Genomic DNA, 19,736 nt, shown 5'->3' on the forward strand with positions numbered 1-19,736 from the left:
GGGGATTTTAGTGAAGAAACAACTCAAGTTTATCAAAGCAATATCCCAAGAAATGAAAAAGGAGATGGAGGGAGGAATCTATAGATTAAGAGATCTACTTAACAGACAAATATAACCTTTGAGTCTTATTTAGATGCCACTTGGAACAAACAAACTGGTACCAAAGACATAAGACAATCTGGTAAACATGAATGGTGACTGAATGTTTAATACATAGAAATTATTGTTAATTTGAAAAGTTTCTTAGTAGTACAGAAGCCTCTGTACCACTTTTTGTGCCTAACATTTAGAGATATGGACTTCAATATATCTGGTTTTTTTTTTTACCTGTACGATTATATAATGTTTGAGATATTTGTTCAAAATTACCACTGCAGAGGGGAAATGGATGAGAGAGCAAGAGATACAGTATTGCCAGGAGATGATCATTGATGAAGGAGGTGATAGGAACAGAGAGCTTCATTATGCTGTTCTGTCTTCATCTATGCCATGCTTTTCTAAACAAATTTCTTTTAGAGTGGGTAGCAGATCCTAGGATTTAACAGTGTTCCCTAAAATGGTATATGCTGGAGATAAAGCTAAAACCAAAAAGACATAAATGACCCACGAAGAAATGGCATTCCTTGTGGTCTTCCCCTCCTCTCAGGGTAGGAACTTACGGCAAGGAACACTTCTGCTCTGAGAATTCGGAAACAGTCAGGCTCTGTTGACCAGAGAAGGCACCACACAGACTATTTGTGAAATGGTACAAACTTATGCTGTTCTCAGTGGCAGATGCCTGATAAATGTTGAGAAAAATCTGGAATGAGTTATTTTTTTCTTCTTCTTAGATTTGAGAGAAATACAAAAGAGAGTTGGATTGTTTGTGCATTCTCTGTGCCCTTCGCATCACTGCTGACTGAAGTTGCCTAATGACCCAAGAAGAGGTCTCTGTGAACAGGGCTAAGCTCCAACACTGGTGGGGCCTGCAGCTCACTCTGTTCCTGGAAGCCCAGCACTTCCCTGGCGGGGACAGTCACCACATGACACCCTCAGATAAATGATGGTGGTGGAATGAAAGACGGCGAGAAAAGGAAATCCAGACTTGGCTCTGACATTAGCTAGCCCTGTGTGGCTTCAAGGGATGGTTGCTTACACTCTCCGAGACTAAATTTCCTTATCATTAAAATGAAGGTAAATATTGTTAACTTCTTAGCACAGTTGAGAGGATTAACGAAGAGGGTGTATGTGTGAAAGCACCATGTTAGCATGCCAATGCAGGTTGGTGCCCTTTGCACTCTCTACATTTATTCTTATTTAAATATATTCATGGAATTTCTAGCATGTATCAGGTACTATGTTATAAGCTATTGGTACAATGCAGAGCAAAATTTGGTCCAGTCTCTGATCTCATGAGGTTTACCCCCTAATATACTGGAAAATACTTTGACTCAATGTAAGGAAAAGTATTCTCTCAAAGAGGGAAACAGGATGCTCAGGAGTCACCAAGCCAGCCACTGGAACACTGGAAATGTCCACACACAAACTCTACAATCTCTTGCAAGGTGTGGAAGGAAGGACTCAAAAAACAGACTAGCATTGAACCAAATGGCTGCATAATCTCTTCTGTCCCTGAGGCCACTAACTAACTTTCTCATAAGCACTGTAAAATAATCACAAAGCAAGATAATAAAAGGTAGAGGAAGTGACGCAGACATCAATCAAATAATTACAAAAAATAAAAAGCATATGTAGAAATTAGGATAACTGCTATAGAATCAAATTGAAGAGACTTGAAAAAATAAGTGAACAAATAAACATACAGGAGGATTTATCAACTCGAGAAGGGTTGGCAATCTGATGAGTGTTTGCTAAGGGGAAAGAAGGAGGGAAAGGAGTGAAATGAATGCCAAGGACGGGGAACAGCCTGTGCAAAGACTCTTTGGTGGGATAAAATATAGCATTCCCAGAAACTGGGAAAAGATCACTGTGGCTAAAGCAGAGAAACAAAGGAGGGAGGTCAAGGTAAGTTTTAAGAAATTAGAAGGGTTCTGCACAAGGTCTGAGAACATAGCTCACCAGTAGTAAGCTTGCCTCACATATACGAGGCCCTGGATTTGGTCACTAGCACAGCAGAAAACAAATAGAATTTTTTAAAAGGGTTCAATCCAAGCAGCCCCTTGTAAACCATGGTAAGAACCTTGGTCTTGATCCTAGGAGATCATTTGAAAGCCGCGAACCGTTTTTAATTAGGAAAACGTGTTGAGTATATTTTAGTTCTTAAAATATCACTCTGGTTGCAAGAAAGAGAATAGATTAGAAGGAACATGGGTCAATATTAGCTAGTTAGGAGGTATGCCTATAATAGCACAGGAAAGACTTGGATCAGACAGAGTCAAAGCAAACATATTTGAGAAATTCTTAAGACAAACCTATAGGATTTGTTAACGAATTGTATGTTGGAGGAATGCATGCAGGCAGAGAGAAAAGACATGCATCAAGGATGAACCCCTGGTTTCAGGATTACAAAAACCGAGGTAGAAAACACTATCAAAAGAAAGGCCAGGCCATTCATGGCAAATGCAGTAGATTGGTCTATAAGGAATACAAATGATGAAAAGCCATTGCATTTCCACTGAGAATTAATGGGGATAAATCAATGCAGACAGCAGATGTAGTCTACTTTTTCAAGAAGTTTGGCTCTTAAGAAAAAAAGAACCACAAGTTGGGAAAGGTAATGGAATGAAGTGATAGTGCTTTTAGTACACTTTAGGCCTCCATAAACTACACGTTATTTTAAAAGCTGTAGAGAAATTGTCAGCCACAGTAATATATGCCTCTAATCCCAGTGATTTGGGAGGCTGAGGCAGGAGGATCACAAGTTCAAAGCCAGCCTCAGCAACTTAGCGAGGCCCTGAACAACCTGGCAAGACCCTGTCACCAAACCCAGTAAACAACAACAGCAGGAGCTGAAGGGAAATAGCTAGTAGAAGAGAAAATGCCAAAGAGAAGCAAAATATAGGTATTCAGATAAAACCTTTGCTCTGCCAGTTCTGTTTCCAGAACCTTGGGGCAAGTGATTTAACTTCTCCATGCCTCAGTGTTCACATCTAGAAAAGAAAGGTAATAATGATCCTCACCATATGAAGTGGAGGAGAGATTCAGTAAGCTAAGCCCATGCAGTGCTATAGCTGAGCTCATGGTACCATTGCAGAAGTGCAAGAGAAAGACATTCTGCCTTTCTCTTTCTTCTATGTTTAACATCTGAATTCAGTGTCCCATAAAAAATGCTCTACTCTTTGACATTGAAAAAATGTTTGCATTTGCTAAGACTGTATGTCTTGTATATCTTGATGAATCTGCTAGTTTTCTAGTCCCATGAAAGAGCCGTTTCCCAGTTTCACAAGTAGACGAGCCAAGTATTAAGTTCCTCTTTTGTAATTGACCATGAGTGTGTTGAGTAATATGCGGATTATTTCCCCCTACTTTTCTTTGATCTTCCCTGTTGCCAAGGATTGCCTGACAGTCTGATTCCTAGCCAATGCACCTCCTTTTCAGAATGCACCAAGATGGAGAGGAAGGGTTCCACAATAGTAGAGAAGACTTAAGTTAGATTATAAGAAGTACTTGATTTTCTTAATCCCTCTATGTAAGAATTCCCTGAAGAAATTTCAAAATGAGAAAGAATTGTGAACCATGGTTTTGGTTGGTGGTTCTCAAGCTCAGTGTGCATCAGAATTACCCAAGGAGGTAAGAAAAGTGCAGATTACCAACTCTAACCCCCGAGAAACAGAAGAAGGAAAGCCAGGAAGACGCAGTTAACAGACACTATCCTTATCTCACCCCAAGTGATGATTCTCTTTGAGATACTCTGAGATCCAGATATGCACTAAACACTCTCTTTTCAGTATTATGGATTGAACCTAGGGACTCAAATTTGCTAGGCAAATACTCTACCATTGAGCTGCATCTGCATCCCTTTTGTTTATTTTGAGTCAGAGTCTTGTTAAGTTTCCCAGGCTGACCTCAAACGTGTCATCCTCCTGCCTCAGCCTCCCAAATGGCTGGGAATCCAGGATTATGCCACCACACAAATGTGATTGATCTATCTTATTTGGCTCTACTTATTTTTTATTCTATTTATTTATTTATTTGTTCATTTATTTATTTATTTATTTTATTTAGTACCTGGAATTGAACCCAGGGGCATTTAACCACTGAGCCACATCCCCAGCCCTTTTTAATGTTTTTTTTTTTTTTTTTTTTTTTTTTTTTTGACAGGATCTTACTAAATTGCTGAAGTTGGCTTTGAACTTGCAATCCTTCTGCCTCAGCCTCCTGAGCTGCTGGGATTACTGGCATACACCACTATACCGGGCCTTATTTCTTTTTTCTCACCTTTTCATATTATTTACCAAAGTGATTTCTATTTTCTGTCTCTCACATATACTCCAGTAGAGACTAAATTTCCAGATGGTAGAGATGTATGCCTTCTTTGCTCCCTGAGGTATTCCAAATGCCCAACACAGTGTCTGGCCCTAAGAAACCCTTAATTAATATTTGTTAAAATTACTTGAACTGATTTTCCACTATCCCCAACTATCTCATATATGGACTTCTGCAGGAAACCCCCCTCCCAACTGAACTGGGCCTCTTATTTTAGTAATTTAACATGCAAGTCAAGAACATTCAGAAAATTTACTGATGCCATGAATCTGTCTCTCAGAAGGAAAAAATTTATAAATAAATGCATAATTCTGCATAAATGTTTTGAGATTGGGGCATCCAAATACCCCTTAAAGTCAAGGATATACAGACTTCAAATGAATAACTCTTGCCCTAAAACCATATTTAATCCCTGTCATGATTAGCCTAAACCTTACCTCTCTCACTTACATCTCTCTTAAATCTTACATCTTACATCTTACATCTCTCCCTTGACCCAAAATCTTGAAGGACTCTTTATACAGTACACATCTCTCAATGCAGCAAAACAAGTGCATTGGTATGCAACTGTAGTCCCGATTACTCAGGGGGTTGAGGTGGGGGGATCACTTGAGGCTAGGAGTTCAAATCCAGACTAGGTAACATGGGGAGACCCTGTCTCCTTGCTACCCTCAAAAAAATATTGCCCACAACTTAACCATCTACCTATCATATTTCAAGTTTTCCTCTCCAAATATTTTAGATCTGTTGCAAAAGTAACTAAACTCTAATTTTCTGACTCAGACATCTTGGGTTTGAATTCAGCTATCCCACATCTCACTAGCTGTGTGATTTTAGATATCATTTTCCTCTCTGTAAGTCTCAAGTTTGTGTTTTGTCTTTAATTTGGGATATTAACACAATAGTACATACTTCAATGTAATGTAGGCTGACAAAAAATGAGGGAATACATAGTATTACATACAAAGCAACTTTTAAAATTCCAGGAACTTAGTAATTGGTAAGTTTTGTTTTTCTCTCTGCTTGACAGATAATCTTTCCATTCTCCTTCTTTTCTTTTATACCTTAGACTAAAGGAAGGTTTGGCAAACTTTTTGTGTAAAGGGAAGAGAAATTTATAGCTTTCTTTGCCATCCTATTTTCTATGGATAGAACTCAACACTGTTGTTGTAGCAGGAAAGCAGCCATGGATATTACGTAAATGAATGTATATGGTGGTGTCTCATAATCATTAAAGAGGCAGTAGGTTGGATTTGGCCTATGGGTTCCAACTAGGTGAGGTTTGATTGCTCACAGATGTTAGTTCAAGAGTCTCTGGGCCTCACTCACCTGTTAAATTGGGGTAATAATAGTACTTCCCTCATAAAGTACTGAATGGTTAAATAAGATAAAACATGTAAAGCCCTAGCACAGTTTAAATTATTTTTACTACTTTGTTAAATATTTTGTTAACATACTTAGTTTAAATACTTTACAGGTATTATTCACTTTATCAATAGTCTTTCCTCAGCTCTTCTACTATCCAATACCCACCTTCACTTCCCCAAGATATTTTCCAGATTCTCCCTTTCAGAGTTTTTTTTTCTGTCTGTCTTCTAACACTGCTGGAATGCTTCCTATAGTATCTAAAAATAAATCATTTATTAATGCAGCATATGTAAATAATTATAGCTGCTTATGTGGCTTCGGCCTCATTTAGTAGATTGTGAGCTCCTTGAAGGCACAGTCTGTACCTTACTGTCCTCTGCATCACATTTCCTAGCACAGTATCTGGCACCCACTAAGCACCTAAGGCAAGGGGATGGTAATGACAGGGCTATAACAATAGTGGTGGAAGCACAGTGACGATGGTCCTGGCCGTCACAGCCGTGGTCACAATTGAGATAACGGTTGTAGTGATAGTAGTGGTGGTACACTGATGGTAGTGGTAATGGTGGTTGTCATGGATGTGGTGTTGGTATTGGTGGTAATAATTGGGGTGAGGGGACTTGCTTGTTAATTTCTTTTCAAAGAGTATCATTTGGAATTCTCTTCTCACTTTGGGCCAAGTAATGGAAAATGAAGCAAATAAATCTTTCTGGCAGAAAGAAAGGATCTGGAGGAAGATTGGGCAACCACAACAAGACCAAAATTATACATGATTCTTCCTAGGGCATCATAAGAAGAAAAATGCTCACAGGACTAAAAGTCAAGAAATTTAAAGATTAGGGTTAGGGATGTAGTTCAGTGGTATAATACTTGCCTAGCATGTGTGAAGCCCTGCGTTCAATACCAAGTACTAGGGGGAAAAAAATCCAAGGGCTAGAAAAGAATTATCCAATTTATAAGAGTATTTTGTTCTTCAAAATGTTAGCAAATGGTCTCTTAATTTTTCTACATGAGACCATGGGGAACATTACCATTATCTATCTGAAAGATGAGGAAACTGAGTCTCAGAGGGACAAATCCTATTTCTGAGGTCTTGCCTGTTTCAAATAACAGATTTGGCTATGTGACCTGGAGAGAATCATTCCTCATCTCTGGGCCTTAGTTTTACATATCATAAAATAAAGAGGTTGACCTGCAAAATAAATAGGACAGGATTTTAATCTTTCTCTCAGCTAATAAGTGATTTATCATTGGAATGAAGTGAAAGACATGTATTCCTTTCTCCTGATAATACTAAATTTAAGGTTGAAACTCTTTATTGTCAATAAATACTGGCAAGTATGTGAGGGAACAAGTACATTCATACATTGTTGATGGGACTACAAATTAGTACAATCACTCTGGAAAGCAGTATGGCAATTTCTCAAAAGACTTGGAATAGAACTACCATATAACCTAGCTATCCCACTCTTCAGTATTTATATAAAAGAACTAAAATTAGCCTACTATAGCAATATAGTCACCTCAATGTTTAGAGCAGCACAATTCACAATAGCTGAATGATGGAATCAGCCCAGATGTCCATCAACAGATGAAGAGCTTAAGAAAATATGGTATATATACACAGTGGAGTTTTACTCAGCCATAAAGATGAATGAAAAGTATGTCATTTGTCTGTAAATGGATAGAAATGAAGAATATCATGCTAAGTGAAATAAGCCAGACTCAGAAAATCAAGGGTCAAATGTATTCTCTCATATATGGAAAGTAGAGTACAATAAGGAAAAGAAGGGCAGAAGAAATGGATACCATTAAGATAAAGAAAAGATCAGTGGAGCAGAAGAAGGCGATTGAGAGGAAGGAAGGAGGGATGGGAAAGGGAAGGAAAGGTGGACTGAATTAAACAAAATCACATTATGTGTATATATAAATATACTACAGGGAATTTCACCTTTATGTGTTTGTGGAAACACCAATCAAGTATGGATAAATGGATGAGCAAGGGGAGGATCAATGGAGTGGGTGGCAGAGGGGGATGTGAAAAGAGGAGGTAGGAATGGGGACTGAAATGGATTGGGTCAGATTCCAAGCACGCATGATTTTGTTGGGATAAACCAAGCTACATATATAACTATAATGCTCTAATAAAAAAGTAAAATAAGAAGGAGGCATTATCTCTGGATGAGAATAAATTGTAGGTGATGGGGTGCCTCTTTTAATCTCAAAATAACTCTTTCATATTCCATTTATAAGTTAGATCTGATCTTCTCACAGTGCCAAAGGGACCACCTTAGATGAAGTTAGCCTTATTTCTCATCATATAAAGAAATAAAGACCAGATCTAGAAAGTGAAAGTATATTCAAGACCATATAACAATCAAGGGCAGAGCTGAGTTCAGATCCCTGGTGTTCTAATTCTCTAGTTCATACAGAAAACTGCTAAACCTGAAATGGAAAGGGATAGATACTAAAAAGCTCACTTTGCAGAGAAGTAAAAGAAAGGACACATCCACAGTAAAAGACAGAGAGCTATCTGGCTCTTCACTGGAACTCTCCTTTGTCTTCCCTGTATGGAGACTACTTCACCCACAGGCAAAATTAACAACCACACAAAGTCATGTACATTTAAGCACTAGTTTTGCTGAGCCAAGTCCTGTGGCTTTGGGCTGTATAAGGGCATTTAACAGGTGGAAGGAGGAGATTTATACATTAATCAAATTCTCCATCATAAAGACTTTTTTTCCCCTGCTTTGCTTGTTCAAAACCACAGCACAAAAGGTAATTAAGGGCTCCTTTCCAGCTGAGGCAGAAGGCATCATCCTTTCCAATGTGTTCACTGGAATGTACCCAAGGAGACCCCAGCCACCCAAGAAGTTAGTGTCCAATTGTTCCCAAGGCCATTCAGAGCACACCCTGGCTGTCATCCAGAATCAGGCTAGAAGCATCTCACAAACTTCAGGCAAGTCATATCCCTCTCTGTTGTTCCTTGACCATGCTACAAAATGGGCCTCAAGAGTTTACCTAGTACCTTGCACAGCTCAAGGAGTCAGGGCTCTCATATAAAACTTCCATTCTGCATTGGAAGATCTATGGGAGAAGGACAACCTTTTACTTGGGTGTAACCCCAACTGTGGCATGTTTAACCATAGTGTGAGTTCCAGAAATGTATATTAAGTAGGAAATGCTCCTAAGATTGCTCTACTTATAATCTTCCTTTTGTGGCCAACCAATGGTTTATTCCACACAAAATGCAGATCCTACTTTAAAATATTATGTTCCTAGTACTTTAAGCATCAATGAAGTAATCAAGTACTACCAAGAAGAGGAGGTACCAGGGTAAGCAAAGAAAAAGGAAAGTACAAATTTAGGTAAAATTTATTTTTATCTAATCTTAGATAATATTTGTCTGTTACATGCTGGGCACCGTGCACTCATTATCTCATTTGATTCCTGAGAAGTAGGAATTATGAGATTATGTTTTATATACATAGAAATTGAGGTTTGCAGATATCATTCAGCAGTACACAGTGAATAGGGGATTGAGGCAGGATTTCAATCCAAGCCAGTGTAGCACAGAGCGTACAAGATTTGCTTTAAATCTTGTACTTTCTACAAAGTTTCTTGTAGAAAACTTAGGGAAAATCTTTTTCTATCTGGTTCTTCAGAGAGCAAAAGAAAGGTCCCGAAAGGGAAAGGGACTTGCACAAGACCATGTTATTACTCAGTATCAGAGCCCAGGCCCATCAACTCCTGGTCAAATCCCTTTCCTCAGCATGCAGAGATGGCAAAGAAGTCTCCCTTTCTACATGGGATGTTCTCATGCTCTTCCTTCTTCCCCCAAACCAGCCTTCCACATTCATTTTATGCATTTGACTACAAGGACCCAGTTTAACTGCCACTTGCTCAGGGAAGCCTTCCCAGTCCACAAGGCCTTCTGTCACACTTTCAACCCATTGGCCTAAACATCTCCTTGTCATTTTGCACAATATGATTTTGCACTATATGACTTACTTGTGTGATTATCTCATGACTATCTGTCTGCTCCACCAATCTGGCAACTCCATGAAGTTGAAGACCATGTAGGGGTTGTGGATGTAGCTCAGTGGTAGAATATTTGCATAGCATCCACAAGCCCCTGGGTTTGATCCCCAGCACTACAAACACAATAAAAATGAAGACCATGTCTATCTGTCATACTGTTCATTTTTCATAGCGTAACACAGTAGTTGGTATAGAGTGGATATCCAAAAATACTGAATTAATGAATGAATGACTAAAGCTTCCAGCTCTCCAGGTCTCCTGCAAGGAGAACAGTGACATCTAGTGACCGTTTTCACACTCTTGAGATTCTACAAATACTGCACTGGATTTCCAAAATAATGAACACCTATCTCAACAATGCCAAGCGAAGCTGGCATGAACTCCAGACATAGGGAATTCTGATTCCTGAGCAAAAAGGAAAAGGACCACTACTTTTCCTGCTGCCACACATGCGCCAAGGGCACATTCCAAAAGTCTCATGATTTTGTTTGTATTGTACTCCATTACAGATAAGGAAAATTTGACCAAAAAGGCAGTCATGGGGACAAAGTCACAGAGCAGTGAATGGGAATATTCAAAGTATCATTCACAAAGTCCTTGATCCATAGCCACCAATGTGCTGTTTTTCTCATCCTCACTGATACACTAACCAGAACACCTTGTTATTTGCTGAAAGCTGTGGCTCCCTCTTCCCGATATCCCTGTGTCCACTCTTATATTCCCACAACCTGTTGTCACCCTGCAGCCAGAGGCTGGAGATGTAAGGTTGTTTTTGATAGCGTGGGGACCTTTGAAGCACAGACCCAGACTATTCATGATACTTGGTTCAGACTCAAGCATCTTGTTGTGTCATGCTTAGTTGGTCATAATTTATTCACTTGGTTAGCTAATAAGTGAGTTAGTTTTAACATTCAACTCTTTAATAGACTCCTACAAATCGACCACCATAAAAGCCAGCTAGGAACTTGACTACCTACATGTGACCTATGCCCTCTTGTGCCATTGTACTGTCTCCCTTGACTCAAGGTTATCATTTCCTATGTTCACAGTTCCTTGCTTCCCTTTTAAAAATGGTTATATTATATGTGCATTTATTCCTGAAAGGTAGTGTATTTGGTATATGTGTGGGTTAACTTTTAAAAGCAGATCCTGCTATATAAAATCTATCTTTGGAACTTATTTATATAGCAGATTCTGCTATATAAAATCTATCTTTGGGACTTATTTTATTCACATAACATTATGATTATTCATTTCACATTGACAGTTGTTACTGTCATTCATTAATTTTGGCTGCTACAGTGTATTCAATCTAAATAACCCACACTATATTTAACTGCTCCAATGGTGATTCTAATAGAGGCTCCTTCTGCCACACAACTCTAATCCCATCAACTTCCTTCTAATAATGGGTCTTCATCATCTCATTGCTCTAAGAACAGGGACCAGACTCCATGATCTGCTTTATAATATCCTAAATAATCAGATCTTTTTTAATTGCCCTGGCCTCATTCCTGATTCTTCCTACATCTCTTGGTCTTAATTATGGGGAAATGATTTGGGTCTCTGCACAGACCTTGTTCTTCCTTAGGTCATCTACCTGACACTTTCCCCACATCCTTGTTACCATCCTATTTCTGTCTTCTCTGAAGCTCTATCTGACCTCCCGCCACCCTCAACCTCTTGGCCCTATGGGATGCTATGGAAGGGGCACATAATTCATGGAGTTCTATTGGACACAATCAATCATCTGCCACACTGACTTTTTTTTTTTTTTTGAGGCCCCGTTCTTTCTGGAAGCTGCTGTAGAAGGAAGAATGAGAACCAAGTAAGAGATGCTCTTATCCATGTTCCTTTTCCTTACTGAAGTAGAACCATCACTATTCCTGATTTTATTAATTGGAGTTCTGGAATGTTGCATTTATAGAAAATGTCCCATGAATATAAGTTTACAAACCAGTGAGCCAAATAATTCACGTGATTCCTTAAAGTCCTAATAAACCCTATAAAAAGTGAGAGACACGAGGAAAAGAAGAGATACCATTTCATAGTTAGGCATGGAAGCTCTGAAGCAAACTAACTTTGAGTAAATCACGTAACATCTTTAAGGTTTCCTCAACTGTTATTACATAGACGTCATATTAGGATTAGCCATACAGAACTTCCATTTTATAATTAAAAAGATGGCCACATGTGAGCAAATTTTATGCAAATATGCCCAATATTTTTAAGTAAATCATAGAACTGGGATGCAAATTAGATGAGATAACCCAAATATAGAATCGAAGCAGACACTGCTAGGTTTTCACCAAACCCACGTCTACTTCTAGGCACACAGAATATATTTCTCTGTCTTCTTGCAGATTGGTGTGGACAATGTCTGAGCTGTGATCCATGGAACTGGAGTTGAAATGACATTTGCTACTTTCAGGCTTGGACCATTTAAACTTTTCATGAGAAGTGCTCCATATCCTTTCTCCTTTTACAGTGACCATGGAAACAATGGTTTGATAGAGCACAAGATGGAAAGGATTGGGTCCCTGAACCGAGTAAAGACACCCATCAATCAAAAATACCTATTAAGGACTCTGCCCAAATAAAAAACCTCTGTTGTACTGAAACACTAAGATTTAGAATATAAGGAATCAATAAATGCTGGTAATCACCATGATGCTGTTGTTGATGATGATGTTGATGACAATCCCCATGGACAAAGAGTCCACAGGTAGGAGGGTTTCTCAGGTTTGACTTGGTGGCTGGGCCAGGGGAGCTCACCTCCTTTGTGCCATTGTCTTGAATGAGGGTGTAAAGTGGGACCACGTGGTTGATTTCCAGCAGCACTGGTGTGGGGCTCAGCTGCTCCTTGCCCGGCCTCCGGCAAAGGTGGCAGGTAGAAGGACAGCGGCCTTTCTCCTCACAGCGAATCTCCACACCTGAGATGAGCTGGTCATCAGACAGCATCTGTGCCGTCAGCAGACCTGAAAGGTAGGTGATGAAGGGCATGGACTTGAGCTCCTTCTTGCTGCCCAGTTCTGTGGTCTCTGGAGAGGCACAAAATAGGAAGAGGTAGAGGTGAATTTAGTATTGTTTAAAAGGCCAGATTCTTGAACCCACAAAGAACATGTCCTAAGGAGCTGGTATTCATTGGAAATGAAAAACAAGATGATAAAGTGATTTTTGCATGATGTCTTGAAAAGATCACTGGCCTGAGCATTCAGAGACCAGAATGGTGTCTTTCTCCTGCCACGTACATACCAGGTATCCTTTTACTCTCTCTAGCCCTCAATTTTTCCATGTTTAAAGTTGGTAGGTTGGGGTTGTTTTTCCAAGCAATTTGAAAGATACAAATACTCAAAGATATTTTCCCCAACCAGAAATTTCTTTCTGTCTACTGTCAACCTTCACAAACTATACTCTTCCTTTACAATTTTTCTCCAGTTCCATATTTTCCTTGAAATTCAATATAATGAAAGAAACATAAGCTTTGGGTCAAGTCAATTTCAGTTTAAATCCCAGTTCTGCCTGATAACGCCTCCTCAACCTTGAAAAAGTGTCTTGAGTATTCAGGAGATTCTCATCATTGATTCTGTGAAATGGGTTTAATGACCCCAGTGGAATCAGTTGTGAGTGGCAGATGATATAGGAAGTGGTACTGCTTGGAACAGACATCATTTCCCCTTTATTTCTGTGCTTACCTGTTCCCTTGTTCAAACTTCTTTTCCTGCACATTTCTTCATGTGCACCTTGAGATGCGATTTGTATATGCTCCATGCTCTGCTTTGTCTTTCTTGACCTATACAACTAGTATTTTCTATCTCTGTGCCTTTGCCTCTCCTGCTTTTCTCTGTCTCAACAAATCTTTTCTAGCCATTTACACTCCATTCCAATCTTACCCTCTTTGGGAAGACTTTCCTCATTGCCCTGACCCTCTTCTTTAAACAAATATTTTTACTTATGAGATCTTATTTTAAGTTCACTTTCCTTTCCCATTTTCTCCTGCCTTTTCCAACGGTATTATCAACTCTTGGAGACTAGGGGTTATGTCACCCATTCCTGCCACCTCAGTGCCTAACACGAGTCTTGAAGTACCTAAGACTCAGTTAAAGATGGATCTTATAAAACTTTGATTGGCTAAAACTATATTCATAACTCTATTCTAATGCCTCCAAAATTCTTAGGAATTCAAGAATTTCAAGGAAGCACCTGAGCAACTGCTTCCATAGGGCAAAAGGAAAACTGAGTAGTCAGGGCTGGAAACCTCATATCAGCTTCAAATAGAGAAATTCTGCTTTTATTTCTCTAATACCAGCTTTCTATATAAGATTTCTAAGTTCTATAAAAAAAGCTTGAAGATATAAAGTGATCTGAATAACCCAGAGGGTTACATTTAAATCACAGACTGTATGAATGGTGTCCTCCAAGATGTACCATGCTCAATCTGAGTGCCAAAAAAGAGTGATCCTGTACTAAGATACAGAGCTTAATTCAGACAGCAGCTTCTACCAAGCCTGGTGAAATCAAGGTAAACCCTTATCTCAGTGGGCACAGGTCCTGGGCACTGAGAACTGAAAGTAAAATGAGTTTTCTCCTGCTCCTGCTCTCAGCTTGCAGTGACATGCAGCTGATCTGGAAATGGGCTTTCCAATTAGAAATACAAATAAACGCAGCCTTCATTCATTACTCTCTGGGCCCTCCAGCCTGGGATCTGGGCTCCACCTTTTCTGTTTGACTGTCAGCAAATGCTCCTGAGCATCAGATCAAAGGCTCCAGGGGAGGAAGACAAGGCAAATTCCAGCTAACCAATCCTTTAGAGGGATTAAAGAAGGGTAGTTACTAAGATAAACAAAACAAGGCTGTGAAGAAGGCAGCCCAGCAGCTGGGGAGATGGAGACAGCCTTATACACAGGCATGTCAAAAGAAGATGATGATAACTTTTGAAACTGCAGGCCAGAGGAATAGCTTTTGGACAAGGGTGACTTCAAGCTTGGAAGGGAATAGTCATTTGGGGAGAAGATCAGGAAGGAGTCAGAGCTACAAGGATACTAGGAATCAGCCCACGCTGTGGTCTGCAGGTCAACAAAGTATGGCCCATGGAGAAATTCATCCCACATTTGTTTTTGTAAATATAGTTTTATTGGAACACAGCCATTCCCATTCATTAGTGTATTGTGTATGACCACAGTGGCAGAATGGAGTGGTTACAATAAAGACTCTCTATGGCACACAAAGCTAAAATGTGTACTGTCTGAGCCTTTTCAGGAAAAGTTTGGCAACTGCTGCTCTAGTCCCAATTAATATATGGCAATATGATGGATCAGTTAAAAAGTAAAAATTTGGAAGCAAATAGGTTATTGATACACATGTATCGTGAATCTCCAAGAGTGGAAAAGTGGAGCCTCTTTTCTCCATATATAATATAATACATGTGTGTGTATGTGTGTGTGTGTATATTTATATATATATATGATTAATATATGTATATATTTTGAGGGCTTGGGATGTAGTTCAGGGGTAGGGTTCTTGCTTAGTGTGCATAAGTCCCTGGGTTCGATTCCCCACACACAAATAATTGAAAGAACATATTTTTGAATATGACTATCTAGTACAAACCCTCCCACTTTAAGTAAGAAGAAAATGCATCCCAGAAAAGGAAAATTATTTTCCAAGGTCACAGTGAGTTAGTAATCTTCTCAGCACATAACTGTGCAATTCTGATAACCAATGCATCACCTGAACTACTGTCATTTCATATTTCAACACAGAGGGTATAACCCTCATTGTACCATGCCATGTGCATATAACTTAATTGGGAAGAAATGTAACCTGTTGCTGGGAGTAAAAATTCTCTTGATCAAAAAAAATTCATAGACATTGGATTAAAGATATAATTATCCGTTTAACAATTTTCCATTTGTAGACTTTTGCTATTCTGCTTCATAATTCTTCAGCCATTTCAGTCCATCTTTCCTGTAAGTGGGGGTTAAAAGCCAAAAACTGAGGCTGAAAACTGTACCTACAATAGCAGCATAGAATTAATAGCCAAACTTCAGGGCTAATTTTGCAAAAAGAGGGAAATCATTGGGTCCAACTCTTTTTGCCAAACACTTGAGGAACTGGAGACCAAAAGAGAGAAAGGGACTTACCTCTAAGTCCCAAGAACATTTATTGATAAGATTCTTTTCCTAATGTTATTCCATGGCTAAGTTATGATTTAGATGAGAGTTATAGCAGGGATGCCCATTAACCATTCCATTACAATTGTGAAAGCTAATTGCTTCTGATCCAACCCCACCCTGTGGCTAAAGTTATCTTTTCAAAAGACAAGTCCTATAGTCCTAAACTTCCATGACATTATTTATACTTAGAGTAAAGATCAGAAGCCAAAAGGTGAGGCACAGACAATATAGGATCTAGACAACACACTGTTTCTCCAGTCTGATCTCTTATCCTGCTCTACCTAGTTCTTCTGCCTTCAGCTATGATGACGTTTAAGTTCCTTGTATACACCTTGTATCTTTTTCTCCATCCGGGAACAGGCTCTTCTCTTGCATAATGCTTCCTTCCATCCCACCCTCAGCCCCTAACTTCTCTTGGCTAACTTCCACTCATCCTTCAGAACTTATTTCAAGTGCCAATTCTTCAGAAAAGTCTTCCATAAACTTCCCCCACTATCAATGTGTGTTCCATTTTCACATGACAGATTCTCATAGCATCCTGATCTGTTATCAACTATTAATGTATCAAGAGTATAAACTCCATGAAGACAAAGATAGTATCAGTTTTGCTGTTTCCTACAGCGGCCTTACCCAATTTCAAGAAAACAGTAGGCTTAAAAACATTTTTTTTTCAATAAAAGTTTGTGGAATATACGCTATGTTTACATACACTAATCACTATGCTACCTTATCAAAGCATCAATGAATCTAAAAGCCAGGATTGGGGAATTACAAGGATGACAACTAATCACGATTACAATCAAGATACAACCCAAGGTAAAATAAGCTTTCCCAGTCCAAATGTCAACGGATGAAGGGCTCATCTTGTCTAGTTGTTCCGACCTCCTCGAGGCTTTCATTTAGACTCTTGCCATTGGGGAAAGGGGAGAGTTAGGTTAAACCAGGCTGCCTTTAACAGGCCAAGGATAAAGAGCATTTTTTGAAGAGACTTATCCTCTGTTCACATTTCCCATCCCTCTGAACAATGCGTCCAAAATAGGATCATGTCTGGTTTCAAGCCCGATTCAGTTCCAATGACACTACAACCCATTCATTTGAGAACCTGCCAAGTGAACTCTCTTTTTTCTCCTCCCAAATTCCTGCTGGGCATTATTTTGTTGCCACCAAAAAAAAATTTAAAAAGCCTCAGTTGAAGTGACAACTCCTTGTTGGGAGGGCAGCCAGGGCTTTTCGGCAGGAGGTGATGGCACTGCTTGCCCTCTTCCAGAAAACAAAACAAAGGCATCAGACGAAGGGCTTCTGGGAGAGCCAAGGCTTCGCGGATGTTTGTTCAATATTCGGCAACAGTGCAGGGCGCTGCCTCTCCAGTCAGACAGGCTTGCTTTGGCAATAGGCTCGCACTTGAAGCATTTAAAGGCTCCACAGGGACCAGAGGGGCTCAAATTAGAAACGTTTAGGGAGGGGGGGAAAGGGTGAGACTTTTATATCATTAAAGAATGGCCTTTCTTACAGCAATGGCCTCCCAGGAATTACTGAAACGGGCTCATTTCTGAGGTGGAGTTACTGTCTGCTGTTGGAGGAAAGCAGTCACTCTGAGGTCTGACTCAAGGATCCTCACAAATATCCTTAACAAAGGGGAAACAGGCGGCTGAAACACCATCAGCGAGGCCTGTGTTGCTGTGTTGTGCAATCTGACTTCTCAGCCTCCCTGATGAAAGTCCAGCATGGTCATCAGTGTGTCCTTTACAAATAACAGTACCAGCCGAAAAGAGTCACTGTGACGATTAAATAGGGTGCCTGGCACAGGTTAAGCCCTCAATTAATATTACTTGTTATTGTTGTTGCTGTGGTTGTTATAATTATGTTGCTGTTATTGTAACAGGATGTTAAAATTGAAATTTCTATTGAGACACTATAAGGTAATAGAAGTAGAATCCCGAAGTCGTGCCCCTAGATGCAGAACTTACAAAGGAGATGAATTCTAACTAGTTTCATAACTTTAGAAACCTCAGCCAGAACAAGGAAATAAAAAGAGATCAGAGTAAAAAGGAAGGATTTAGGGGATATTTTATTTGGAAAGAACTATTACCATGTTTAGAGTCAACAGCACCCCGGGCAGGATGTGGAATATGCTATCTTCTGACCCCAAGTTTTGTGACAAGGACCCTCATGAGTGACACTTGAAGAGCTTGTTTGTTGTTAGCAATTGAAAAGATAGCGGACTAGGGTCTACCTTCACCTGTCAAAAGTTCTGGTGGCCTGTGTTAAAAGAACAGAAGGGGCTGGAAAGGTATTAGCACAAACTCCCAGAGGTTGCCAGAAGAGAAATACTTGTTTCCCCTGGACCAGATGTGGAAACAGAGCTAGCCTGAAACTGTTTTGAATTCTGCCAAAGAAGAATTCTAACAGAGGGTGAAGTATCCCCACATTGGGTCTTCATAAAGTGAGCAGCCAGAGAAATAGGAGTTGGGGGATCCACAGCAACCAACCAGAAAAATTGCTATGGCCAAGGTCTTGGGAGAAGTCCCTAGTAAAGTGTATTTTATAGAAAAAACCCTCTAAGAGAAATACATATTCATAGATTATTATGACTACTCTCAATTCCTACTATCAACTGAAACATTGACATCATCATTATCATGCATGTCATATTTATAATTTTAGTTAATATGTTAACATTGACAAAATGTTAAATGAATATCTGTCTTGCCAAGTAAACTTTTAGTTTCATGAGAACAAGGACAATGGCCAGTTTTAATGAGCATCTGTATTCTTAGCACATAGTTCACTGTATAATATCACATACATAGGTAAGTATTTGAATGAATTAATTAATACATGAATGTGTGAATATGACTCCTTTTCCCTTCAATTTTTCTATTTCTATAACATTTGTTAGACTCCAAATCTACTACTTGCTCAATGAGTCCTTTCTCTTCCAAAAAAATATGGTTCTCCCTACACCTGCTGTGCCCAGGCAATAACCCCAATCCTCACTCATTTCCATGGACTAATGGGTTTTCATGGGTGGAAGACTATTAAAGGTTGGGTGTGGTGGTGCACATCTATAGTTCCAGCAACTCCAGAAGTTCAGGAAGGAGAATCCCAAGTTCAAAGTCAGTCTAAGAAACTTAGCAAGACCCTGTCTCAAAGTAAAATTTCAAAGGGCTTGGGATATAGTTTAGTGATAGAGTACTTTAAAAAGCCTCAGTTGAAGTGACAACTGATAAGGTGACTATGCTACCTTATCAAAGCATCAATGAATCTAAAATCACCTGTTCAGAAATCCCCATCTAATGCTTCATTTACTACCAAATCATCCTCCAAGTTCTTCTTAAACACTTCTAAGCTAGGTGCGATAGTGCACACCTATAATACCAGCAACATCAGGAGTCTAAGGAAGAGGATTGCAAGTTCAAGGCTAGTCTCAGCAACTTAGCAAGGCACTAAGAAACTTAATAAGGCTTTATCTCAAAATAAAAAATAAAAAGGGTTATTTTATAAAAAATAAAAATGGTAAAGCACCCTTGGGTTCAGTCTCTGGTACAAAAACAAAAATCAAAACCCCAAAAACCTTCTAATAATGTGGAACTTTTTAGCCTTCCAATTCATTCTATGAAAGTTCTGTTAAACTTAGACTGACTTCTCATCCAGGAATTGCATTTCTCTTCCTAAGTATCAAACCCAAACCCAGACTTATGCCCTTTATGCTGTCTGCATGTCTTA

The 19,736-nt window shown here is 39.3% G+C and overlaps 1 protein-coding gene across 5 annotated transcripts in view; it reads right to left on the reverse strand.

The window, feature by feature from the left end:
- The window catches only part of Astn2 (astrotactin 2), an 839,030-nt gene that overhangs the window by 162,614 nt on the left and 656,680 nt on the right, over positions 1-19,736 (reverse strand). For 3 of the 5 annotated variants that reach the window (XM_071600871.1, XM_071600870.1, XM_071600869.1), the window contains one exon: positions 12,610-12,875. In XM_071600871.1, the coding sequence (XP_071456972.1) occupies positions 12,610-12,875 (266 nt within the window). Of the gene's footprint in view, positions 1-12,609; positions 12,876-19,736 lie in introns of those variants that run through there. The other 2 variants (XM_071600873.1, XM_071600872.1) reach the window with 1 other exon arrangement.

The sequence above is a fragment of the Marmota flaviventris genome, chromosome 13 (assembly GCF_047511675.1).
Source record: "Marmota flaviventris isolate mMarFla1 chromosome 13, mMarFla1.hap1, whole genome shotgun sequence".
Classification (NCBI taxonomy): Eukaryota; Metazoa; Chordata; class Mammalia; order Rodentia; family Sciuridae; genus Marmota; species Marmota flaviventris.